This window comes from Clarias gariepinus, chromosome 22, assembly GCF_024256425.1.
Source record: "Clarias gariepinus isolate MV-2021 ecotype Netherlands chromosome 22, CGAR_prim_01v2, whole genome shotgun sequence".
Classification (NCBI taxonomy): Eukaryota; Metazoa; Chordata; class Actinopteri; order Siluriformes; family Clariidae; genus Clarias; species Clarias gariepinus.
Genome location: NC_071121.1, coordinates 7,716,235 through 7,744,126, shown reverse-complemented (window position 1 = coordinate 7,744,126; position 27,892 = coordinate 7,716,235). Strand labels below are relative to the sequence as shown.

At 40.6% G+C, this 27,892-nt stretch overlaps 1 protein-coding gene across 2 annotated transcripts in view; it reads right to left on the bottom strand.

The window, feature by feature from the left end:
• adcy6b (adenylate cyclase 6b) overlaps nt 1-27,674 on the bottom strand; it is a 74,954-nt gene extending 47,280 nt beyond the window's left edge. Inside the window, exons 1-3 of one of the 2 annotated variants that reach the window (XM_053482440.1) lie at nt 27,561-27,674; nt 24,303-24,515; nt 23,271-24,117 (exon numbers count right to left, since the gene is read on the bottom strand). In XM_053482440.1, coding sequence (XP_053338415.1) covers nt 23,271-24,116 — 846 coding nt within the window. In that variant the 5' untranslated portion in view covers nt 24,117; nt 24,303-24,515; nt 27,561-27,674. Of the gene's footprint in view, nt 1-23,270; nt 24,118-24,302; nt 24,523-27,560 lie in introns of both variants that reach the window. The other variant, XM_053482441.1, reaches the window with a different exon arrangement.
• Nucleotides 27,675-27,892: the final 218 nt, after the last annotated feature.

The following is a 27,892-nucleotide window of genomic DNA, read 5'->3' as shown; positions in this document are numbered from 1 at the left end:
ACATTAGGTTTTTTGTTTTCATCTGAAAACTGGTCTGTCTTGTACTATATATTTATTTCTTTACAGCCGTGCATATAATCTCCTGTAATGTTATTTATTTATTTATTAATTTTTAAGTTATGTATGGAAATACTGAATGATTTTGTACATAATTATGCAGACATGATAAACATATATAACAAAATTGGTCAAGCATATAATATGGTGCCTAAGACTTTTGCACAGTACTGTATATATATCACAACAGAGTTTGTCTAAACAGCTGCATTGTTTCTTTGGTAAAATCTTAAACGATATTGTACAGGGCATTAAAAATTTTCATAAATTTCCAACAAGCACTTTTTCTAACAGGTGCTATGGGACACCATTTTGTGGTGAACATATCAGGTAAATAGGAAGTAAAGGGAATGTGGTGCATTGTTACTTGGATCAAAAACTTGCCTACAAATAGAACATTACAAGCAGTTATTTTAAATATTAGCATATTACATAAGAATGTAATGCCATTCCTTCCCATTCACCATTTTTAGCTCCCCTGACTTACACTATACAAACATACCATAATACTACTGCCTTTAGCAATATAAATGTAGAAGGTCATTAATAATGGAATGCATCTGAATAATTGAATCTGTACGGTAATTAGAATTCAAATGCAATTTTTCATGTGGAGCCCCTTCTACAGAGCTCTTGCATAGCTGTGTACAGTATGTTGTGCGGTCATCGTGAAAGCACAACCTGAAACACAACCCAAATTTGCCTCAATTGATTGGACCCTAATGAAATTCAACACAACCTGTTATAGGACCTCAGCTGGACAGGTTGCCATGACAGACAGCCTTGGCTTAATAATAAGCAACATTGATTTCTTTGGCCAGTAATCTTCAAAATTGGTCACTGACGCGATGTCGTCTCACGTGTGGCGCCTTTGGCATTATTCTTCCAGTTTTTAAAGGAAAATCGGCAAATGTAACTGGCACAGGATATGATACTGTATGGTGACCATGGGTGAAAGTAGGTTGGTGTGGTCTGCAGAACCGGAAAGAGGGGAGAGCAGCTGCATGCCAAAACCCACTTTCAAAACCAGTTTTAGCTAGAAAACACATCTGATATGTCACGTTATGTCATCGTAAACAACACCTTGTCCTGTTAGTAAACACTTCTAAATCATACTGCATTGCATGTAAAACACCTGTGTTTTCTTTGAATCTTTCATTACCGCTAGTTAATGTGAGCATACACTAATGTGCTGACCTCACCTTAATCTATTTTCACTCATGATGGTGACTAAAACCAACTGTGTTTAATAACCAAAATGGATGAATCCAAATGAAGCCATAACGCGCACTTTACTGTACATTGGTCTGGAGCTGACTTGGCTTTCCTCAACATCTCCTCGATATTCTAATGATGTGAATCATGTCCAAATATCACTGAGTTGACAAATGTCACAGGACGACTCATATCTATATATCAATTGAACTGTCAAACTTAAAGTGGAGCCAATATAAATATGAACTACTCCCTTTATTAGATAAAGATGACATAATACATTACATGATATGACTTATAATCCAAAAATAATAATAAACAAAAAGACTATTACATCATATCATTCATACAGCTTTTATCTGCACGTTACAAAATAGCGACTTTGCCCTCGGATACATTTAATCACTCACCAATATTTTTCATATTTTAATTACAGCCTTATTATTTGGCTCTTAAATCTCTTACAGGCGTTTTAAGTCAATTTATAACAACAAACAGCACTGCTGGCAAAATGCAATACACATTATTCTGCATGTGCTACGGACTTGTTATGCACATCTGGTTTAGCAAAAAGTCACTCATTTGACCTCAAACAAACTTGGGAATTAAGTGGTTTATTTAAACTCATTTTGACAATCATGGGAATTGCCACTTCAGTCAAAGTTTATTAAAAGTTTTATTTTTTTTTTATATTTTTTATTTTACCAGCTGTGTTATTCTTAAATGTTCACATTTTAAGGTGCTGCAATGAATTAGCACCCTGTTCAGGGTGGACCCCGCCATGAGCCCTACTGTAAGTCTCCTGGGAGAGGCTGAAGACCTCCCGTGTCCCTGTATACAATGGCTTCATATTTACAGTATATATATATTAATAATTTCATGCACATTTTATTTTACTTAACATATCAACAACATACCTTCATGTTTTCTTTTATGATTTTTGACTTTTTCTAAATTTTACTCATATTAACGATTAGGTTTTGGAATTTTTCACATTAGGCCTAATTGATTTTTGCCCAGGAACAACTGCGGTTCCTCTCCACTCCCCAGTTGGCGAGCGTTCACATTAGTTTTGTTCTCCGTATGTGCTTGTATATTTAAGCCCTCCGATACAGCAAGTGGCAGTATTCATCTCCTTGGTTTATGAGACTCTTTGTGCTATGCCTAAAATTTATGATATTTTGGAATTTAGGAAATTAATGCATCAAGAGCTACTTTATTAGCTATGCCTGTGCAGGTCAGAAGATGAAACTGACACATGCAACATGTCCGTGCACACAGAAAGCACTGATGATGTCACATCCTTAACTGGTTCCTTGATCATGTATGACTGTCTTCCATAAAATGACAATGTCTTTTGGCACCAGTGAAGTTCCCACTAAATCCCAAAAGTATCAAGTAGCACAGCAGGAACGGGAAAGGAAAAATGTCCATTTATCAAGTTCCTAGTCACGTCCCTGTTAAGTTCTCAATGTGTTTATTATATTGTCTCTAATTTCCTATCACGCACATGACCACTACATCCAGTGAGGTTGAAGTTATTATTATGTCTGATCAGATCACACCAAGTGCTTATCACATGCTTATGAAACTGTCATTGCATCCAGTGGGCTCGAATAAATACCTCCTAAATACATTCTCTGAACATGATATTCCCTGAACGTGATAACATGCTGCATGCACACCATGAACATAGTAACCACTACAACAACATAATAAGAATGTGCATTGACATAGCAGCAATAAAGTGACATCCCAATGACAACTCAGTCAGAACGCCATGCAATCTTTGCCGTCTGCACCATGCTTGTTGTACGTCAATGAAGTCTCTATGAGGTGTTAGATACATTGTTAACTGGTCAATGCCGTTGTTACTATGTCCTTATTAAGCTCTTCTTGCATCTTGCCTTGATCACGTCCTAAAAAGGGTTTTTCTGAAGCATGGCATGGAGACAATACTACAGTACAGTACGTCCTCACCGGGTTCTACTGCGTTCCTGCCAAGTGGTACAAGCTGTTTTTAATAGACATAGTGGCGTCCTGCCTTAATTTAAGTTTAGTCCTTCTTGTGAATAATTTGTATGCTAACTAATGTGTCGAGTTCTACTTGTTGGGGTATCACACTAACAAATGTTTCCTACCAACAAACTGACAAACAGACTGGTCGAACTGATGGCCAAAAACCTGCATAGCCAGAAAAAGTTCCTGAACATGAACTTATAACCTACATGCATATACAGTATATACGTATATATACTGTTCAGGTGCTTGACCTTGCTGTAGCCCTTTTTGGACCAACTCCAATATCTAATCACTTCATCTGCGGGTTATAATAAATATTTCATATAAATCCTACAGGCATTTAACCACGCATTCTTGAGATACCACATTAACAAACCATCTCTTGATTTGAGTGGGAAAAAATCTCTTGTTAAAAAAAAAAAAAAAAAAGATGTTCCTTGAAATCTGAAAGAAATTCTTATACATTTAGGACGTTGTGTAATTGTAAACAGCCAGCAAGCAAAACAGAATAATGATTACGATATTAAATTACTATAATTAATCTTAAATTACAATAAGTGTACATACTGTATATAGTACATATATTTTCCTAGAAAGACTCAAATTGATGAATCCGTCATGCACGGGTTAAAAGGACAAGCTAAAGTACTTCCTCGTACAAATATAGAAAATACTACCATGAATCTAAGGTTAAACTAGTCTACTGATTGTGCAAATAAGAATTGGTCCGCCGTGTTTCCAGCAGCTGTAACAAAGACCGCCTTTGAGCAAGCAAACATTCCACACGGATTCCACGGCATGAAAATCAACACTTCACTGCATTAATACAGATAGTAGCGGTTGGCAATAACCTGCCGTGCTGTGGCGATGCCGTTACTGTCATATCAGCACCGGTCATTAACACACCATGCAGTATCTGCTATTAGAGGCTTTAATGCGATCGGCCCTTCAGTCGCTATTATTAGGTATGCTATTATTACTCTTATCACCACAGTTATTTCAAGTACAGTATTTCACTCATCATTAATCCTCATTTCTATCGCTCACTGTGCTAACTTTATCAGAGGGAGGCGAGAGACTGCACCAGGCCGTACAAAGACTCGGCCTGTGAGTCATTTAAAGGGGCTTTGTTCTCGTTCTTCAATACGCCACAATGTTGTTTGGAACCTAGAGAATCAGATTCAGCGTCACAGTCATTTGATTTCCTGGAGAAAAACTTCACTTTTGTCATCAGCCTCATCAGACGAGTGTTTCCTCAGAAAGGCACACCAAACAAAAACAGGACCGAACTGTATCCTTCAGAAGAGAAAAATGATACCCTCAGGCGGTGGTGTTTTATAAGTTGCCTGATCATTTTCACAATAACTTCACAACACGCTAAGATAAACTTCCAGATCCGATGGATATGATGATGACAATTTGCAAGAACTTTGACTCCTGTACGATGCTTATTTCAATGATTGGAATTCATCACATTATACACGTTGTGTTCATTGTTCTAATTTTAAAAACAAATGTCCATTTTAGGGCGGCACGGTGGTGTAGTGGTTAGCACTGTCGCCTTGCACCTCCAGAGTGTGGGTTCGATTCCCGAGAGGAGAACAGGCGCATTCTATGCACACAAACCTAAGGTGGGAATCGAAGCATGACTACAAAGCAACGTCAAAAACATTGCTCCAGAACATATGCAGCAGAGTTACAGGAGCCTTTTTATCCCAAACTTTAAAAGCATCATCCATCATTGATGGAACAAACATGTAATTTTTTGCAATTGGGGCAGCCTGTGGTAACTCTTCAAGGGAAAACAATAGTCTGAATTGATTCCAGATTTTAACTGAATGTATAACAACTGGATTAGAGGTCAAACTAGAGATTGGATACTATTAGAGAAGTGGGCCTAACTGAGGCCTCCTCCAGAATTGTCCAAACAGGGGGATTAATGTCATTCTTTAACCAGAACATCAGTGCTCTTACGTATATTGGCAGCCCAATAATAATACATGAAATTTGGAAGTGCCATCCCCTCCTTTTGTACGAGGTCTCTGCAGTATAATTCTTGCTGTTTTTTTGGACCTAATAAAGGTTGAAATCTGATTATTTAATTTGGGGAAGAAAGATTTTGTTAAGTATAATGGAAGGCACTGAAAGATACACAGAAACTTGAGCAGTACACTTATTTTTATTGTATTAATTCTTCCACACAATGAAAGATGGAGATGATTGCAGCGCCCAAATCCTAGGGTATTAAAATTTTTTAGGGCTCATTTTAAAGGGAACTGAGCTTAAATACGACAGACTGACCCCATCACCAACAGGCATTAGTTCACTTTTCTGGATATTAACTTTATAGCCAGATATTTTGCCAAACTCTGTAAATATAGTCACTATCTTAGGTAGGTTTGTCAGGGGTTGTGACATGTATAATAACATGTCGTCCGCATAAAGCGAAACCTTATGTTCCAATCCTGCCCGCTGAGTGCCCTGGATATCGGCTCTTTGTCTCAGAGTTAAAGGTTCCATTGCGACTGCAAATGGAAGTGGAGACAGAGGGCATCCCTGCCTCGTGCCGCGTTGAAGCTTAAAATAAGCAGATATGCTGTTATTAGTACGCACAGCGGCTAATGGAGACGTGTATAAAAGTTTCATCCATGATATAAGCTTACGACCAAATCCAAACCTGTCCAGTGTTTTGAAAAGATAAAGGGGAAAGCTGCTCTGAATTTTTTTTTTTAGGAAATCTGTTGGGAAACCATCCGGTCCCGGTGATTTCCCACTCTGCATAGATCTAATTGCTGAGGCTATCTCTTCCACTGTGAGATTTTCTTCCAATTCAGCAACCATCACTGGATCTATAAAGGGGATATGTATATTATCGGAAAAATTCCAGGGAGAGAGGATCGACACATGAATGTAATAATTATTTTGGAAACATGCATTAATTTTAAGGCTATCAGTATTAAGCCTTGCTTATCGTTAATTACAGGAACGGACTGATTGGTCCTTTGTCAATAGGACAAATGTCTTGGTTTAGAAATAAAATATTCAGCCTGCCTTGTTGACAGAGGATCAAACTCAGTCTGCAGAAGTATACACTTTTTCATTGTGTCTGCAGAGGGTATAAACCTATATAGTCTATCTAGCTCCAGTATCTCATCAGCCAGTTCTTTAAGGCGTGCAGTGTCATTTTTATTCTTTCTTGAGCAATATGAAATTATCTGGCCTCGTAAACATGCCTTAAATGACTCCCATATAGTTGAAGAGGACATCCCTGGTGTTTGGTTGATCTCAAGGAATAATGTAATCTCAGAGGAAATGAATTCGGTAAAAGCAGAGAGTTGAACCTCCAGGGACAGAAGCTGGACTGTGTATTGGGGATACGCATTTTCATGATTAGGGGACCATGATCAGATATAATTATAGCTCCGTAATGACACTTGGTAATGAAAGGAAGAAGTGAAATAAAAAATTATCTATACGGGAAAAGGTCTTAGGAACGGAGGAAAAGAAGGAATATTCTCTGGAAGTAGGGTTACAAAACCGCCAAACGTCAGCTAAAGCGCTTATTTATAGAAAAAACAAGAGTTCGGCGAGAGCACGAGCCAAACACGTCTTACTCCACTGCCATGCAAGCGGTGGTCTCCGGTACGACTTTGCACAACTTACTGACATCTTACAAAATGAATGACTTTTTTATTTTTTTTAAACACGTTTGCTCATTTCACGCTCTGAGGATCAGGCGCCGTGTTCCACACACCGGATCCATACGCTACTGCCGAACTCGTGACAGCTGGAATTGAGGCTCGCCCACTCAAAACTCACCTGACATTTCAACTCTGTTTGACACGAGTGCCGGCACACACCCACGCGCGCAGCATGCGAAGAATGCCTCGGTGCTAATTACACCACGTGCACCTGAAGCTCATGACTAAGACAAAAACGTCCAGTTATCTGTCCTGCTATCAGTGGTGGTATGAGATGAGTGAAGCGTATCTCTAAGACATCTCCCCCAGACAGACTTCGCACTGTAACAACCTTACGGCGACTGGAACGGGCTCTTCCACTATGATTAACAACCGAGCACGGCGCTTTATGATCAACATATTTCAAACGTAGATGATGTAAAGCTGGATATATGCTGCTGTTTTCAATCCACAACCTCCGAGAACAGAAAGCTATTTTAATCCCGCGTTCGATGATCTCATGCACACAAACATTATGTATGACCATGACCGTCGATTACATATATTTCTGTAAATTTCTTTGTTGCAAACTGAATTGTCTTGAATGCCATGCGATATACTGTACATTCGGTCATTTATTTTTATTACCCTATTGGTATTATATACTATGTTTGTTCTTCTAATTATCAGCAAAAAGACCACACTGTAGTGTACAGAGTGTTTTGCATGTCTGTTTTGTTTTAGTCTGAGGCACACATGTGTAACAGATGTCCCAAAGTGGTTAATTCCATTCATACCACATGCATTTGCCAAATAAATTGCTCGAATATTTAACTAATTAATCAATCATTTCATACTTTTTCTTTATTTCTAGTTTCATTCTGTCAGCCCCAGACAAGCTGGTCCTATCTTATTATCACTTACCTGTAAGTTATAACCAGGATATTTTTTTCCTCTCTCTCTCTCTCACAGCTTGTCATTACTGTTATCAAGAAACTGGAAAAGCAAATTCCTCTGTACGGAATACATTCCCTTGGCAGAAACCCTGCTGTAACTACTTTATCACTGGAAACTCTTTTCTACGAACTTGAATTTATATCAAGACCATACAGAAATACTCTCCATATGAGCAATAAAAAATAACCATTTCAATCAGTCCAATACCTAATAATTATAATAATAATAATAATAATAATAATTTTTTTTTTTCTTACATTTATTCACTTACATCGCAGGTCCTTTTGCAATCAGGTTGCACGCAAGTCTCACCTCCGGTGAGGTTTATTAGCCTTAGGTTATGTGAAGCGGGATGTTACAGAGGTTGGTATTAGAGTGTTTGTTAAAATTAAAATTCCTTTGATGAACAATGTTGACTAGGTAAACATAGGATAATGCTGAACGCAATCTTGCAAAAATTACAAATTGATGGCCTGAGATTGAATCAAATGCCAGTCATTGCCGTGACATAGCTGTGCGCTTACAACTGGACCTCTAGGGAATATTCTATCGCTGATAATAAATGCGTATACAAAACAACAAACACCACAGATAATACAGTCATTTACCAAAATATTAAATCTGGCTTTACTGGTTAGCACTGTCGGCTTGCACCTCCAGGTCCCAGGTTCGATTCCCGGCCAGGATTCCCGTCTCTGTGTGTATGGAGTTTGCATGTTCTCCCCGTGCATGGAGGGTTTCCTCCGGGTACTCCGGTTTCCTCCGACAGTCAAAGATACGAAGATACGCAGATAAGGCTAACTGGCGTTTCCAAATTGCCTGTAGTGTGTAAATGCGCATGTGAATGTTGACCAAATGTCCCACCTTGGTTGTGAAATTAGGGCTGCAACAACTAATCGATAAAATCGATAATTATCGATAATGAAATTCGTTGTCAACGAATGCCGTTATCGATTAGTTGGGCTGCGCACGTTACTGAGAAGCGCGACCCCAAGATGCACAAATACACACAGCCGCTCGCGCGATGGAGGTTACAGAACCGCCGGCAGAAAAAAAGCGCGCGCCCCGAGTCCTCCAGGGTCCGGGAGCGATTTACATTAAACGCCTCTAAGAAGACGGTAACCTGCACGCTATGCAAGACCGAGCTGTAACGGCATGTCATGCACTAACACTTAAAGAGAAAACGTGTTGGTGTTACGGATAGCGAAACGTCAGCAGGGTCAGTAAAAACTGTATGTCTATCGTGTAAAAGTTGTATAGTTTAAGTGCTTTTAGTTTAAACTGTTTGCTAACTCCGGGACAGTCGCGCTAGATCTGTTCACGCGCTACTCGCGAGCATTACATTGCGCAATCACCTCACGAGCAATAGTGATTAGTTACATGGCGCTATTTTAGATCAGCTTAATTTACACGGTGTGAATAACAGTAGAATATTACATTTAGTGATTGTTGTGATTTTCAGCGAATGCAAATAATAGTACATTTGTGACTATTAGCTTTTTGCATTTATACAGTTTTTTTATAGTCCACTACAAAGTTAACTTGTAATTTACTGTGGTTTTACTTATGCATACATCATTTTATTATACAAAATTACATTATTTTAGCTGTTTGTCTTATCAACTGAATATATCAGTGTATTTTTTAACTATTTATATATATATATATATATATATATATATATATATATATATATATACTGTATATATTATATACTACATTTCATTTAAGGTTTAAAATGTCCAAATTAAACATTATTAACTCTATATGTGGCTTTTGCATTTTTTAAAGTTTATTTTTATACATAAATAATACCCTGATTTATGTTTTTTTAAAATAGTTATAAGCGAAATATCTAATGAAAGAAGCGGTTAGGTTTTATCCGATTAATCGATTAATCGAAAATATAATCGCCCAACTAATCGATTATCAAAATAATCGTTAGTTGCAGCCCTATGTGAAATGGGAATAAATTCAACGGTTGCTATTAGCCGCCAAGGTTCCCAGTTGGACTTGATTCCTGGAAGGAATTTGAGAGATTAAGGGACTAGGGACGCGGTGCAAACTGATATTAAACAGTGTGAATGCTCCGAATAAAAATTAAAACTGAGTTGTTCGAAGGTTGCAACGTTGTGCTACAGTCATTCATTTATAGTAGTTGGCAGATTCCCCTTATCCAGAGTGACTTACATTTTTATCTCATTATACATCTGAGCAGTTAAGGGGTTAAGGGCCTTGCTCAAGGGCCCAACTTGGAGTTTGAACCTGGAACCTTCTGATCAGTAGCTCAACACCTTATCCACTGAGCTACCCATGCCACATTCAACCCTATCTCAACATCATTTATGGAAAACATTCTAACTGTCAAAAACAACAGTCCCGATGTTGGACGTCATCAAAACGTTGCTACAATTATACTACAACTAGGAGTCCCGCTGGATCTGCCATACAAACCCATGTGACTGAGCTGTTACTATGGAAACAATATTACTTACGAACAAACACATCAATATATATACATCTGTCTGATCTATGTTGTTATTTAAAAATCTATACTTTAATCAATTTAACAGCTCTGTAGTACAAACACGCTTCATCAACTGCAAGATAGAGTATAGAAATTTAGGGAAAGAAATTGATTTGGTAGAAATGCAATCCTTCAAATAGTAAAGCGGTGGAGGGTTTAAAGATACGGTATAATACATCTATTTACACCACAGTGTGGCTGTAGTTCTTTAATCTGATTGGCCAGAAGATGTGCATTATATTTTCCATAATTGCAGCTTCTCACTCATACAGTATTTCCAATGTTAATGCGCTCCATAGTTGCAGTTTAGCAAAAGTAAAATGTATCAATGATGTGCTGATGGCTTTTATTTAACATTTATGAAACGAGTCTCTGATGTACTGTAAGTGCTTTGTAAGACACAAAGTTGTCCAACATGAGAAGTTCTTCAGCACAGCGGGGATTGCACTTGCTGATTTCTCAGTCAAATGACAGGCTGAGAGAGAAAGTGTGTGTGTATGTGTGTGTGTGTGTGAGAGAGAGAGAGAGAGAGAAGAGAGAGAGAGAGAGAGGCTGGTGTGGGAATGAGTATGACATTGGGAAGAACAGGCTCCAACTTGTCTCTGAGATGATCCACAACGTTAAATCTAACTATAATCTGTTAAGAGAATGTGTGACATCCGGAGATCCCGAGTTTGACAATCTGTAGCCGGGAGACTAGAGAGCAGACTATCTGTGCTCTCTTTGTGTGGGGTTTCATACTTTACTTACTCGCCAACTTCAATCGCAGAGACGCTAGAGAATCATGCGTCCATAAGCCCGAGCAAGTGGAAGGGGAGGATAGCGCTTTCCTTTAAATGTGTTACGCCTCTACGTGACAGTACATGAGCAGGAGGCCATCCTGGGTGATTTGTTGCTGATGAGGGAGGACATTAAAAAGACAGGTGAGAATTCAGGTGAGAATTCAGGTGAAAATCGTCCCCCAAACCCTTCGACCCTCCCCCGCCCCCCCAAAAAAATAATAATTGCGACCTGGCATTCATTAAAAAATTTAACATTATAGAAAAGAGACGTTTGCTGTAATATACTGCAAGTGGAATGCACACATATCAGAGCATGCTTTTATATGGAAACAATGCACTTCAGGTGCACAGTGGAACTCTGTTGTATGATATTCCTTAACTCGTTGCTAATGGACAGAATTATTAATTCTCTCTTAAATAAAAAAAAAAACTCTTGTGCGCTTTAAGCAGGAAATCTAAAACCGAACGAGTTCAAATCCCACGGCTGCCAGAGATTAAATATCGGCCCCTTGAGCGAAACCCTTTGTCCTTAAACATCTGGTAAATGAATAAATCCAAATGTTTACTGGATGTTAAAATATACACTCAGGCCTGAGTTAGTCAGTAGAAATTCTGACTAATTTGGGGCTTTCGCTACAGGGTGAAATCGGTGGTCCAATTTTCTGAGGTACAAAACATGATTGTTCACATTCAATGACCTTTTTGTAAGTCAGTGAATCTCTCATCCTGGAAATGACTAACATGACATTTCCATAGTCTGGAGTTTCACCAAGCCACAATTAAAGCTCTGATGTCCAGATGGAGACATTTCGAGACAACAATGTTCCAAAAAGGTGGTGGAGGGGCAAACGCTTTCATCTGTAACGAAACGAAAAACCCTGATGCCACCCTGAAGGGCAGTACAGGACCCTGTGTTCTCGTCCAAAAACCTCAATCAACAAAAAGATAATGAGGAGAACTGGCATCGCAACAACAACATGAATGCTGAGCTTAGGTTTGGGACGGAAAAGGCTCGGATGGAACACGCCTTTCGGTACGCTTTGGAGTCATGATGTCTTAGTTTTTCCGACAACTTTAGCAAAGTTTTATCCTGAAACAGTTTCAGGCTGTGAAGCAACGACCGGATTTCATGATCGAGTCATTCTTAAGGACGAACATTTGTTTCTCCAAATCCTGGGGTGGAATATGTGCTTGACAAACACTGCATTTTGCTACATCTCAGAATCTCTGAATCTAATCCTGACCTTTTATCCTCTCATGAGGTGCTTTATGGCCAGGCAGACAAATGGACAGTGATAACGTCCGCTTCTCCATTTCAGTCCTACAGACAGCCGCAATCACTTCAAACCTAGTTAGAACCCGAAAATGTATCTGACATTGTTAGTTTAGCTACAGATTGCAATGGATTTTCCAAACACGAGCTGTCAACAACCAATCAGCTCACCATCGTGGAACAGAAATGGAGCTCGCTAGGATTGCCGAGGAGATTTCTACGGACAATTGGCTATTAGAAACTTCCACTTGGGCTGTTTACATGATTGCAGCTTGATTTTCCTTCTGCACTGTGTAAGGTACCATTTTAACGACATGCAGCAATCCTTGGCATCACGTGTGAAACGTCGTGATGTGAGAATAAGGAAAGACATATCCGATGATCTGGTGTAGTCAACATGATATTAAGTGACATCAGTTTAAAAAAAAAAAAAAAAAAAAAAACGCAAAACAAAAGTCTTTTAAATCAGCGCTTTAACTCATGATATATAAAACCTCGTTCTCAGACGCTGGTGTTCTTTTACCGCAGGTTTTTCCCAACTCTACAGTCATAATACACAGGTATAGAGTTCAACAGAAAAAAAAAACAATGTGTTGCCAAGACTGAATGCAAGGAAAGAATGAAACACAGCCGGGGTGTGCTGTTATAGAACGATTAGGAAAGTATGAAGTGGCCAGTGCAAAAGGGAGTCTTAGACCCTGGCAAGTTCCAACACTAACATTTTGTTTTTAATCTATCAAAGAAATGACACCTTATTATCTTATTCAGAATTATTGAAATGTTGTGGAACATCTGTGATACAAGTTCCTGATGTTACTTTCAGCAGAACGGCAAAAAAAAAACATTCGTGAATTTTCTCCCTGTCAAAGTTAAGGTTTTTCCCATGAAGCACTGACACTGGACATTAATGGAATTGGGGTCAAATCTATCCAAATAAATAAATAAATAAATAAAAAAATGCATGAAGCATAAACTTTGTCAAAAAATGTGGCTGGAAAAAAGAAAATGAATGAAGATCACTTCTGGTGAAAATGCATCATAAAAAAAAGATAATAATAATAATAATAATAATAATAATAATAAAAAGACTAGTAGGAATCACAGGTAGGTTTAATAGTAATAGTAAGAGCATTAACACATACACGGTGTATCGCGACCTCACAGGATTGTAACTAAACAGCTGTGCGGCCATAGGAAAACCACTTAGGCTGATTGGGAAAAAGGCTTCAGTTTACTAAAAGATTGGACTTCGGGGCAATGGGAAAAGGTCACATGGACTGATGAGGTCTGATTGACCCTACTCCAGAGTAATGGGCGTGTCGGACGAGATGGGAAGCGCATAAAGCGATGCATAGTGAACAAGCCGTTATCATAGCTAAAAGGTGGTCGCATTCATTTTTGAAAGTGTGTGACGTGACTTTTGTTTGGCCGGGCCGTGTGTGTCTGTGTACTGTATGTCACTGTATTACCATCATACAGACCTTGTATCTAAATTATGGCCAAGACTACCATCCAAACAGCTGGTATAGAACTCAATCAACACTTTTTGACCAGTCGGCTTCGAGAAAACAACAGCTGTGTTTAAAAAACTGAATCAATATAATAAGATGTATGTAACATTAAAAAAAAATCATAAAAAAAAGGAAAAATGCCGGAACAACACCATAGACACACAGAACGGTGGTTTACTTTACAGTACACATTAACTACACGGGACTAAAATCCATCAAGATAAATCCGACAGCTCGACTGGGGAAGAAAAGCTACAGAAACCGAGCGTGCGTGAGATTGTGTCCGAAACCTCGAGCTCGATGCTAATATTTCAAAGTTGGCAGGATTGCATCCACATCTGGAACTGGATGTTATAACACAAACACACACACTTGTGCAATATTCTATTTTTTTTTTTTTTTACATTCTTTCACTGCGCCTTTCTTTTTCGCTCAGGTTTGACTTCTGTTGAAGTGATTCCGTTGACATGTCATTTAAACACTTTTGCAATATCTTTATGCTGAAATAACCTGCATGTGTGTGTGAGAGAAGCTGTGTTGGGAAAATGTGTTGCTTGCTTCAGACCGTGCGTTCGTTCATCTAGTTCATTTAGTAAACACATTATCCTGGTCAGGTTTTTGGTCGATCTGGAGGCTCTCCCAGAATCATTGGGCGTGAGGCAGGAATATATATATATATATCCGAGACAGGATGCAAGTCTATCATAGGGAAGCGTGCGCACACACACACACACACACACACACACACACACACACACACAATCTTACACACATTTATACTCTGTCAGATCAATGGGAAATTTTGCACCAGCCATGTTTTTTTGCGAGGTAGGAGGAAACTGTAGGGTCCAGGAAGAAACCCTCCAATATAAAGAGCAGACACGATCCCGTGCTCAGGATTGATGAACACGACCCCGTGCTCAGGATTGATGAACCCTGAATGCAGGAGCTGTGAGGCAACAACACTACATCCTGTAGCACATACGCAACCAGTTGCTTTTAAATGTAAAAAAAAAAAAACGGAAGGTAAGAAAATGGTTCAACCAGTATGTACAAAGTGATCTCCCTGGTTGCTACTGATACCACGTGCCGTATAAAAAAAGGTTCCCGCTCATATGTTGATTGATGATTTACACCCGTTAAACTCCGATTAAGCACCTGGATATTGTGTGGAGTTTTTGTACATACACAAGACGGATAATTATTTTTAAATTTTTTTTTCAAAAGTATTGGCACCCGGGCCTGAGGTTCGTGCACTGCTTTCTATCCGACGTGTTTTTCTCTCCTTTTGTTCCTTCTTTCTCTTTTCTCTCCACTCCAGATGACAGATCTTCACACAACCATTGCTAGAGTGCATCCAGACCGTGAACGAATTCGTCCCATGTGCCGCAAAGGGCTGCGCTTTCCTGCGCAGGAGAAGAGGGTGATCTTTACAGTAAAGTCAGGACAGCGCAGAAGAATTTCTACAGATTTTCTACACATTTTGGATACGACGTATGAGATAGCGGTCACAGATATGTAACAAAATATGCTGTACGGTAAGTATGGGGTTAAGGGGTTAACAGCAACGTACATCCACGTGTTACTTCGGCAGGTCTCTATGGAAAACATTTCATTTGACTCTACCCGACACACACACACTCACATACACAGAGCAAAACCCGGCCATCCGTGCACTTTCCTAGTCCATACAAGGTACTGTTAAGAGCAATTTATAAAAAAAATAATAATAAATCCACACGTGTCAGTAAAATTAAATGCAGCACTATGCCGTTTGCTGTTACGCATACAACAGACTTGTCACGCCGGGCAGACAGCATGGCGAAAAAGAAAAACGCAGTGGGAGAATAAGGGCCAGTAATAGAGGCGTCCCCCCCCACCCCCGTTCTCAAGCATACAAGTCAGATGCACTGTCCCCGTTTTTTTCTTTCATTCCGGCACTGTTTCGCAGGGTCGCCGCAACACATTCCATCACGTTCACCCCGTCATATCCTCACAAAGACTGCTATTGTCTCAGTGGACGTCGAGGCTGAACTGCTTGTACCCTCCAGTGCAAGAGAAAGAGACAGATGCTCTTGATGTGCTCTCGGCAGATAAGCGGACTTCCTCGGCTCGGCCTGTGTCGCTGTGTGACGCCTGGGAGCGGCATGTCCCCCCGCGCAAGCAGACATGCACACGCCATCCCACGCTGCGACCGAACAGGCCTCATATTCACACACACACACACACACACAGACAAAAAATGAGGACCCGAAGCCTAAATGCCTTTTCATTATCTAACACAGTGCTTTCATTTTTCATGAAAGCGGCGCAATTACAGCCTGATGGCGTTCTAACATGCAAAGATCACGCTGAACCGGGACTTTCGCACGTGCGAAAATGATTAAAAAACGTTGGCAGCCTTTTCCACTGTAGAGTCACGCTGAACGCGAACAGGTCCGACCGTCTCCTTTGGCAGCGGCGATGATGGATGCGTGTGTGTACCGTATATGTGTGTGAGAGGATAAATAGTTAAGCACAGATGTGCAGATGACGAAAGGCTAGAGTCAGCAAATCCTTTCCTATTGTGAAACCTATGAGTGAGGTTATCGTTTCTCGAGTAGATCGCGAATGTTAAAAACGGCCAGAGATTAAACGTCTCGTTCAGGCTTCAATATTTCGTCCCGTCACCGCCATCGGCGTTAACTGACGCGGAGTGACAAAGCTGCAGGTTAAGCGTACAAGTACAAGGTAAGAGGGTTTGTTAGAAGAATGATGATCAGCCCTACAGCCTCTACAGGTCCAGAGAAATCTATAGCGAGACATATTAAAGCTGTTCTAGTGGCTCATGGTGGCCGACGTATTCCAAACATACCTAACACTATATACTATATACTTTTTTCATATTGTTACCTCCTTAAACTGACTGGAAACCTTTATTGATGTCATAACGCTGCACGGAATCACCCACAAAAGAAAAATCAATGTAGTTCCTCTTCCTGGAAGACCCCAGAGGTTGTTCGAGAACATGCGATTATAAACAGAACAAAGTTCTGGGAAAAGTATCAGTCAGGATGTGCTCATTAAAAACCGCATGCTTTAAAAACAAGGCATTATTTCTAATAATAATAATAATAATAACAATAATAATAATAATGAAACATTGTTGAAAAAAAGAAGAACGTAACAAAACATGAAACAGGCACGACTCCAGCGCAAGTCAGTGACCGGGTAGAGAGACAATTAATCAGAAGGAAACGTAATTATGGGTTATTTTGTGAGTCATGACATTCTGTATAATCCCAATTAAGTTGATTTCATTTCCAGGTTGCAATGTGGAAAAGCTTAAGTGTTAACCGGAACACGTTCAAGAAATTTTTATAAAAACGGTTTACTGTACAGCAGTGGGGTGTTTCTGTATTCTACGTAATACAGAAACGCGGCTTTACTGGAAGATATAATCGGGTGGTGATCAATGTTATCTGCAGTTACACGCGTAGCTGCTGTAGCATTAGCCGTATGATGTGTGCCACATGATATTCTGTTTGCTTTCTATTCTCCCATGCAACCTTCAGGCCCTTATATTCAAAAGGATTTAATATATGCGACTGCAAGCACTGAGAAACAGAGATCCCCGATTACGAGTTTCTTGGCTGAGTCAGAGTTTCTATTTTCTCAAAAGCATTTCCTACAGAGGCGGCACGATGACTTAGTGGTTAGCACTGTCGCCGTGCACCTCCGGGACACAGGTTTGATTCCTGCCTCTGTGTGCATGGTGTTTGCATGTTCTCCCTGGGCTTGTTCGGCCCACAGGGGAGGAGATCAACATATATGAGGTCACATTGGGGGAAAAATCTAATTGGCTTGTTTAAAGCCTTGGCTAATACAAAAGTGGAAAAAGTATTCTTTTATGCACACTAATGTCTAATTTTGCATAATAAGTCCAGGATGGCAACAACCAGAGCTCTCAGAGTTGCGCTTTTGAGGCAACCTATGGATGACATCGCGGAGGGTTTGTCCGGTTCTTTTTATACACCATAAGGTGAAAGGATTTTCCTTATAAGAGTCCCACGATTGACTGGGGTTGTTACGGTACATGTGAGCGTGCATGTAAGCCACTCCTGGCCAATCCGCTCCCATCAGCTGGGATTCGAACCCACAATCTTCTGATGGCATGACAAACAAATTTTTTGTTTTTTAATATGTTTTTTTGTTGTTGTTGTTGTTGTTTTTTTTGATTGGCTGGTCACCAGTCACAGCTCATCGAGCCGAAGACCGTCTAATTCTGTTCACTGGCTGATTGATTGGCGTACCTTTACTAAGAAAGGTATGTCAATAATTCATTTCAAATAATTGCATCAATAATGCATTTATAATGTTGCTCTCTATATCAGGATCACATCATAAAAAATGTGCATGGCAAACGTTTGCACGGCCTTGTCACTTTGTGCTAGTAAAAGAGGTGGAGTCAGCATTTAGGTATTATTACCATTGTCCGTCTGTGTGCTGATGACAGCAAATAATACTAAAATCCCGTTTAAAAGTAGAGAAGCAGGCTTTGTCGACAATGCCCATGTTGATAGCTAGTATCCATGTTTATACGAAGCCGTGTGCTGAACGCAAAAACCGCAAAATGAACACCTTTCTATCGAGAGTGTGTTTTTGTTTGATTTTTCAAGCCCGAGTTTAGGTTTGAGTTGAACGCAGCACAAAAGAGTTCTGGAAAATGTTGGGACCTCTCTACCTGGAAATGCACTTACACAACAACTGGATAGTTGCTTAAATCACATGCTCTTCCAATCAGCCCCCCCCCTTAGGCGTCAAGCTGATCTGCATTGCTTCCCGCGTTGTGTGTCATTGATCCTGTATCATCATGGCGAGACCTCCCTTCCCCAAGCAAAAAACACCACAACGAGCATGACGTCGCCAAGACCGGTGGACTTTACTCCCTGCATTGATCGACCAGAGGGCTGGAACTTGATTCCAAATGTATGCTGAAACCGTGGCAGGACACAGAGCTGTGAGACACGAGGACAGTCGATCAGCAGCCGATCCCCCTGATCCATTTCTATCACGCTGGGTTATAAGCACAGAGCTCACAATTCAGCTTACTGGGGGGGGGACTCTGAACAGCACAAGCTTTGTAAATTCATGATGAATAACTCAGCAGCCCCAGTGCTCAGAGTACTCTGTTGATAAAGAGATGGAGAACCAAGGAAATGAAAAAAAAAAAGAGAGAGAATAAGATCAAAGTAAGCTGCTTTCATTTTTGATGTGCACGCAAGACCTCGGAGTTAATTGGCCCTTATGGGACTTTAAAAGAAAAAAAACACCTATTCAGGATTTCTGGACTCTCACTTACCTGTGTGTGTGTGTGTGTGTGTGTGTGTGTGTGTGTGTGTTATATGGCCCAAAGCCACCATAAGAATGATTTATCATAAAGTTTTTGCACTGATATGTCAATCTAAATAAGCATATTATAACAAAACCCAAACGCATGCCTTCTTCTCCGGCACGATCAAGCACATAACTCAGTTAAGCCCCAATTATTATTTTTTTTTTTTACTCCAGTAAGATTGCTAAGAGGCTTTGTTTGAACTCACAGAAACCCCGTGACAATGTCCAGCTGGTAAACATGCTGCCTGACTCTCCCAACTAATTTTAGCCTGTAAAAGTGAAACACATGGGAAGTGAAGTGAGTCCCATCTGATTTGCATACATTGAAAAAACTATTACATGGTTTGTGTTACGATTATATAAACAGACGTGCTTCCTCGAAGCTTCAAAATCATCCGGTAGGTTTGCATTCCAAGAGTATAATTATTACTAAGCTACTTACTATAAATACTAAAATCTCAAACTGCCTCTAAACACTTTTTATTACAACGTAACACAATATAAAGCGATATTATTTTTCACTAATAGGTAGAAAAATGTTGCTGGATTGGTGTGTGCGCATGCATGTGGAAGATGTTTTACTTGTATTGATTTATTACTCGTTTTTCCTGATTAGCAGCACTACTGATAATTAGCAATTAAAAAAAAGGGATGGGGTTCGGATGAACACTATCAAGAGGTGTGTCTAGGTGCTGCTAGAGACAGAGCTTTTGTCTAGCTGGAAAAACAAAAAACAAATCTGCAAACGGTCAAAGTTTGCTCATTTTTATCTACACTACCAGTCAAAAGTTTGGGCACAAGTTTGGGTTTGTTTTCTACATACTAGAACAATACTGGATTTTCTTAAAACTATGAAATAACACGTATCTCGTTAAATAATTAGATAACAACAACGGCTGAAGATATGCATATTAGACATGGAAATAACATTCTGGAAGTTCTTGTAAGAACAGTATTGTCCCATCGAGCACCATGATGAAACTAATTCTCATGAAGACCAACCCAGAAAAACAAGACCAAAACTTTACTTCTGCTGCTGCGGAGAAGTTCATTTAGAGTCACCAGCCTCAGAAATCACCAACTAACAAACAGCACCTCAGATTAGAGTCGTTATAAATGCTTTACAGAGCATACAGTAAGTAGCAGACACATCTCAATATCAACTGTTTAAATGAGATTATTGCATGTTTTGGACGCCTTCAGCTTTGGCTTATGATGTAAAAAGAAATAATAATCAGAAAAGACCATCGAGTTCAAAGTCCAACCCTTAACTGGTAGTAGATCTGGAAACTGCAGACTTCCCTGACTAGAAATATGTCTCACCTTTACATGTGTTTCATCCATAGCATGTGGTTTAACAAAAAAAAAAAAAAGGAAAGTGAAATAGAAGTGAAAGACTCCATATGAACTGCTGTGCAGGTACGTCACGACAATTTCAGTTCTGGTTCTATTTTATTCTCATTTCCCTGAGACATGAAGCTATCCGACACGGAAGCGAATTCCGAAATCTTTGCAAGGCATGACAGCTCAGGCCAGGTTCAAAGGGAAATATGAAATTTCGACAGTATTTTGATAGGATCTATTCTTGTTCAAGACGGCACCCCCAGGATCTGGGTTCGATTCCCACCTCGGGGTCCGTGTGCGTGACGTTTCCATGTTCTCCCCGTTTTTTGGTGGGTTTCCGACATGCAGATTAGGCTAATTGGCGTTCACAAATCGCCTGTAATGTGTGTGTGTAAGTGTGTGTATGTGTACGTTCTGGGATGAAGTCTCCTGGTACAGGCTCCAGGCCCCCTGCGACTCTGTATACAGGATCAAGCCGTATAGATGATAAGTGAGTGAGAGTAAGAGATATTTATGGAACAGGAAAAAGTGCTATTTTAGCTATTTGTGTAATTTAAGATCCTGATTGTTTAAATGTCATATCTCCTTAAAAGCAAAAAAAAATGTTTTCATTTGATTTACACTCCAGTCCAGTAGGTGGCTGTATTGCACCAAAGCACCCATGAAATCACATGAAGAAACAGTGATGGTATTTTGAAAGTATTTAGTAAAAGATGCAAGTAATTCATATTTTCTACTAAAGCTGTAGTATATGTTCAAGTAATTTGTCGGTTTTATACCGTTTAACGCTTGAATCGAAGACTGACCCGCTGACTCAGGGAATCGACTTGACGGACAAAAGATCGATTTAAACACCTAGCTGTCATACACAGCTTTTCTTATTTGTAAACAATCTGAACCTGTAGATCCCAGATCCATTCCCCGTGACTCTTCCTCCCAAAGATCTGCTTTGAAATTCGACTCGTCCGTATGGATTACGAGTGTTGGTGACTCACGCTAACCGACGCTGAATGACCGCTATTCTTACTGGTGTGGGAATTGAATAACAAAACGTATAACCTGTCAAACGCTTTTAAACGCTGGTTGCCTGTGCAACTGTCATGGCGCTGCTACTGTATGTTCGGACTCTGGCCGAGGGAACAGTGCATGAGCAGGAGGGGATGGTGAGAAATTAAGAGACTTTGGAACTGGATTAACAAGAATTAACCTCCGCCTTGAAAAAAGGGAACAGCGGATCATTCAAAAAATAAAAAACCAATTGAGAATGTGGAAAAAAACTATTTTAACCAATGTGGAATTGATGTTACTTTGTAGAGACATGGGGAAATCTGATTGATTTGAAATATCATGGAAATGTATTTATCCTCACACTGACTCCAAATCTTTAGTATCTTTATGATCAGAATGTTTACATTTTTGTATGTTGTATTTGAGGTGGTATGATGTCGCTGTTGCCCTATAATCCTGCAGGTGGGCCACTCTAAACTATTCAGCACAACATCTTTTGCGGTAGTTGGCTCAGATCTGAAACGTCTGAAAGAACTAAAATAAAATTAAAATATTTTTTAAATGCAATATTCATCAAATTGTGATATCGCGACTCGTAATGTATCGTGATGATATTGTATCGGCCGGTCCTTGGTGAGTCCCATCCCTATTATTTTGTATGTGTAATTTTATCTTCGTGTTACGGAAAATGATTTGGACATAAATGAAAGTTTCGCAACGATGACGCTTTAACAGACGACTAATAGAAACCGACAGCTGCGTTGCGTTTTTCTGTTGCAGCAGTGCACTAATGTGAAGTCACCGCGGCTGAGGTGCATGTCTGTATCTAGACACAGCAAGGTTTCACGTACAGAGCTCCCAATTGCTATATTTAGTAGTTAAAAAAATAACCATCTGGCTGACAAAGCCTACAAGCGTGTTTTCTGTCTGGTCACACTTTATTGTGTGTGTTCACTCAAACGTGAACAGCTATGAAAATGTTTATATTGGCTACGTCCCCAGTGTGTATCATGGCAATAAATTTGGCGGAAATGCTATTCACTTTCTATTTACTTGTTTTGTTGGACGTTCTTATTGATTCTTCTGAAAATATCCGAACGGTATATCATCAGCGGTTTAATGGCCTTTCGGATGTATGACTCACATTTCATAACCGAGTTACTTGTTTACAGATTAAATCATTTACTCAGTTAGTATTTGGGTGTAGCAGCCTGTTTCTATTAAATTGCTGTACAGTAATCAGTGTACGTTCACAAAGCCGAGAAGGGAAAAAAAAAAAAGAAAAAAGGAAAAAAAAAAAAAATTAGACCTTGGCGGAAAAGCTGGTGGATTTTCAATGTCACAAAAACTGTTGCTTCTCTCCACCTACACCACTATTTCAGGGAAAACACTGAGCGAGGGTGGGAAAAAAAAAAAAACATTCTTCGCTCCCACCCCAATTAGCAATATGCCGCTGCTATGCCATATGCTACGCTTGCGCCTGGATGACAACAAAGCATGAAGGTCATTACCGCTCACCTGTTTCCAGAGGAAGCTGTCCTCCAGGTTGAGGCGCCAGGCTGTGATCAGGTGGATGCAGGAGAGCGCCACTCCGCACAGCACCGCCGCTGTCATGCGCACAGGCAGCAGTGTGTAGGTGATATAGACGAAGAACACCGAAGTCCAGACGCCCTCCGAGGCGCTCCGTGGTTCCACCATGAAGACGCCGAACGACTGCACCACCACCAGGACCGCCACTACCAGGTAGCTCACTATCCACATGCAGTCCTGGTGGAAGCCGGTGCGGTTACACACCACCATCATGGACAGGAAGAGCGCCATCGCTACGGCGAGTACAGACACGTAGGGGACATTTACATCCTGAGTCCTGAGCACACAGTGAAATGTCAGCATGAGTCCGCACACCAGCACAAGCACGCCCATGAGCATGGTCAGCGAGCTCTGGTTCAACCGGAAGAAATAGCGCTGGTAGAGGCGCTCCAGTTTCGCCGACTCGAACTGCTTGGACTGGAAAACGTGCACGAGCTGCGACAGGCACCCTAAAACGGTCGTGCCCACTTCGCCGTCCTCTTCCTTCTCGTCCTCGTCTTCTTCCTTCATCCTTTTAGATTCGCCATCCTCAATGGTAAGGTCTCCTTTCTTCCCGTAGTGGTCTTCTTGCCAGACGCAGCGTGTGCTGAAGGTGCTCGTTCCGGCGCCGGCTCCGGCGTGGGGAGGAGCCTCGGCGGCTTCGGGGTCAGCCAGGCAGCTCATGTAGCGTCGGCGCCAGTCCCTCTTACGCCACCGCTTGCGCCCATTGCGCTCGCCCCACGCCGTCTTGTGCTCGTCCGCACGGGTGACTAAAAAGCCGCTGACCCAAGACATCCTGGATGAAACAAAAGTTAAATAGCGTGCGTCAAAACACAGCAGTGCCCTTGAATCTGTAATGCTTCAAACCGAATTCGATTCCATCAGAAACATGGCAAGGTTTAAAAAAATATATATATATATTATTATTTTTAGGTTGATGTGTGTTAAATAAAAATCGTTTTTTTAAAGAGGTCACCTTACCTGCGTGGTTTCTTGGTGGTTTTGCAGCCCTGCTCTCCTCAGCCAGGTCCAGCATTTAACCCTGTGTACAGAGCTGATGGTGGCAGCTTGGTCTGAACACACACAGGGTGTGACTGAGAGATCCAGGACACCCAGTTAAGCAAACAGTCAAGTAACACAAATAACTCGAGTGAGCCGAACACCGATGGCTCCGCATCTCTGAGCTGCCCGAGTCTGTTTGCTCGATGGAAAGATAACAGAGACAGGACAGAGCACAATATCAGATCGGAGCAAAGAGTGCTTTACAAGTTGTGTGTTATGAGTAAACATAGCGAGTCACTGTCAAATACAAGGCTAGGGAGAAGAAGAAGAAGAAAAAGAAGATAAAAAAAAAGAAAAGATTCTCATGAAGTTCCCGTTCCCACCAGCAAATGACACTATCAGCAAAACACCATAGATCACTCACAGCTGTTTTGACTTTTAAAGATTCCCCCTAAAACGTTCAGGATATCAAATATCGCAAACACGGACACTAAATTGTTTGTTATCGTTGCATATATTCTGTAGGTATACTGTACACCAGCTAACAGAATGTCGGCAGAACAAAAATAATATTCCTACAATGTTGTGAAAACATGTCAGAATGCTGGTTGGCTTCACAGTGTTTTTCGAACAACACTCACATGTTGCTATAAAAAAGTATATGTATAAACATTTTTGCTACAAATACAGTATATACAATGCATTCTGGGAAAAAAAATAATACCAAACTATACCTCTCCTTGTCATGGAAATGGTGCCGTCAGCCCGCACACTGGATAAAGTGTACCTTATAAAGATAATTAAGAGTACACAAATGGACCATTAAACTGTGATTCATGCTAGATACTGGGCATGGAAGGCAGGAGGGGGTTTTCGATTCAGTTCTTTTGTGTGACTGACCCCAAAATCATGTTTTGTTTTTGTTTAGAATTGTAACAAAATCTAAATCGGAAAAATTGATAAAATCATTATTGCGATACAAATCGAATCGCCACCTACTGTATGTATCGTTATAATAATAATAATCCCATCCCTACTATGTTAACATTCGAGTATTTGTCACATGTACTTTACAGCACAGTGAAACAAGTTTTTCACATATTCCAGTTAGAAAGCTGGGGTCAGAGCGCAGGGTTAACCAGCACACAGCGCCTCTGGAGGTGATAGGGTTAAGGCCCTTGCTCTAGGGCTCAGCAGTGGCAGCTTGGCGATGCCGGGACTCGAACCCCCGACCTTCTGATCGGTAACCGTCTGATTCACCACTACATTCTACTAAATATAAAATGTGCCAATGTTGTATACATGAAGGTACCACCCCGAAAACAAGGAAAGTTCAGTTCAGTACTCTTATTTTGTTATAGTGTTAATTTGCAACAAAAAGACAGTATATAAAAGAATTTCAATAAAAACACTCAAAACATTCCAAAACCTAGGTATTCACGAAACGTGTTATTTAGCTAACCACAAAATGTTAGCTAGATTAGCGGTCTAGATCGACGGTATTCAAACCCAACACTATGTCATGTGGCGTATATATACTGTTTTATTTATGATTTGTTTATTGAGTAATATTTGACTGGGCACTTGAATCCAAACCTCAATAACTCACATAAATAATCAATGACTGCATGAATACTAATGTATTGTGTGAGTGGAAAGTTCAAACACGACAAAACGTTTCCATGGTGATAATTGTACTTTAATATTCTATAACGGTGTAAATGATCTGATGTGATGATGGATTATACTTTATGTATTTTAGATGAACGTGTACTGATAGGGTCCGTGTTTTGTAAAATATTTGTGAGGCCCTGCTAGCCCGTGCGAACCCCCTGAAGATGAAACATTTTGATTATTATATACAGGTGCTTCAATCAGGCCCCTTATCCCTAGTGAAGGGCCAGCTTAATGCTTCAGCATACCAAGACATCTTGGAGAATCCTATGCTTCCAACTTTCGGGGAGTCCCTTTTCATGACTCCAACATGACTGTGTCACACTGTTGGTGAGTTTGGTGTGGAAGAGCTTGACGAGCCCTTATAGAGCCCTGACCTCAACCCCATCGCACACCTTTGGGATCAACTGGAACAGAGATTGCAAGCAAGGCCTTCTTGTCCAGAATCAGAGCCGATCTCATAAATGCTCTACTAAATAAATGGACATGAAACTTGTGGACAGCCCTCAAAAAAATGTGGAAGCTGTATTGGCTGCAAAAGGGGGACCAACTCCATATTGAAGGTTATGTATTTAGATACAATGTCATTACAGGGTGGCCAAATATATATTATATATAAGTTATAAGTCAAGCTTATTATAATAAATTATAATTATAAGATAATATATAAATAGGCTGGGGTCAAAGCGCAGCATCAGCCATTATTCGGCACCCCTGGAGCGGGGTTAAGGGCCTTGCTCAAGGGCCCAGCTGCAGCATGCTGGTGGAGCTGGGGCTCTAACCGCCAACCTTTCGATTAGAAACTATATTGTTACAACATGTCTATGATATTGACATCCCAATAAATGACATCATGGCACACTTTTTAAGAAGTACTGCTGGTACCAGTAACTCCTTCTATAACAACCCTGTTATTAAAGTCATTATTTTTTGATGTGTACGATATTAAACAGAAGACAAAAAGCTGCCTAGCTTGAAATCCTAGAAATCTATAGTACGTCTTAAAATGCACACTACATTATTAACCAGTAGGAGGGAGGTTCATGTTCAGGACTGTGTGTACTATTCTCATGCACTCTTTAGGAGGCTAGTATGCGGTGTAGGACACTTCGGCTCGCAGATTCTTTTAGATTTTTTTAAAAAAATTTTTCAAGGAAGAGGTGACACAATGTAGACTAAAAACGGACACTTTGATGTCATGGTGTAGCAGAATCCGCGTGCACACTGGCCGCGCGCCTACAGGACATGTTTAAAGGGAGAATGCATGGCGCTGTTTCAGATTCCAGCTCAGTAACCAGCGCGCTTGATGATGTGGAGTGACACTAAAGCGCCATGGTGTTTTCTCTGTGTGTGTGTGTGTGTGTGTGTGTTCGCAGTTATAATGCAATAGGAAATAGCCTGTGTTGTCCCTGATAATGCTGCTGTAGCTGCTCAGTGAAACGCCGCACCGCAAAACAAGCACGCACACACATATATATATACACACACACACACTCTACATGTACACGGCTAATGTAAGCTATGAACACACACACACATACACATACACACGCTGTCACTCACCAGGACGCGCTCCAGGTTCAGTCTCAGATTCGTGCCATAACCCGGTCACAGTCCGGCTCGCGCCCTGTACGCGCTTCTCCTACGGTTGTACACTGTGCCGCTGGCGCTCGCGCTCTGTCGTACACCGCGCAAGTCCGGTCAGCTCTGCGCTCGCGCAGCCTTGGCACAAATCCCAGTGCGCCACCTAGCGGCGAGAACAGCGACAACAGCGAAGATGTACTCTCCCCCCCCCCCTCTCTCTCTCTCTCTCCCGTGCAAGGCCGTTAAAGGGCGAAGCGCGCGCGCACGCAGTCACGGTCAGATTTTCTGTGTACTATGATGTATATGCGACA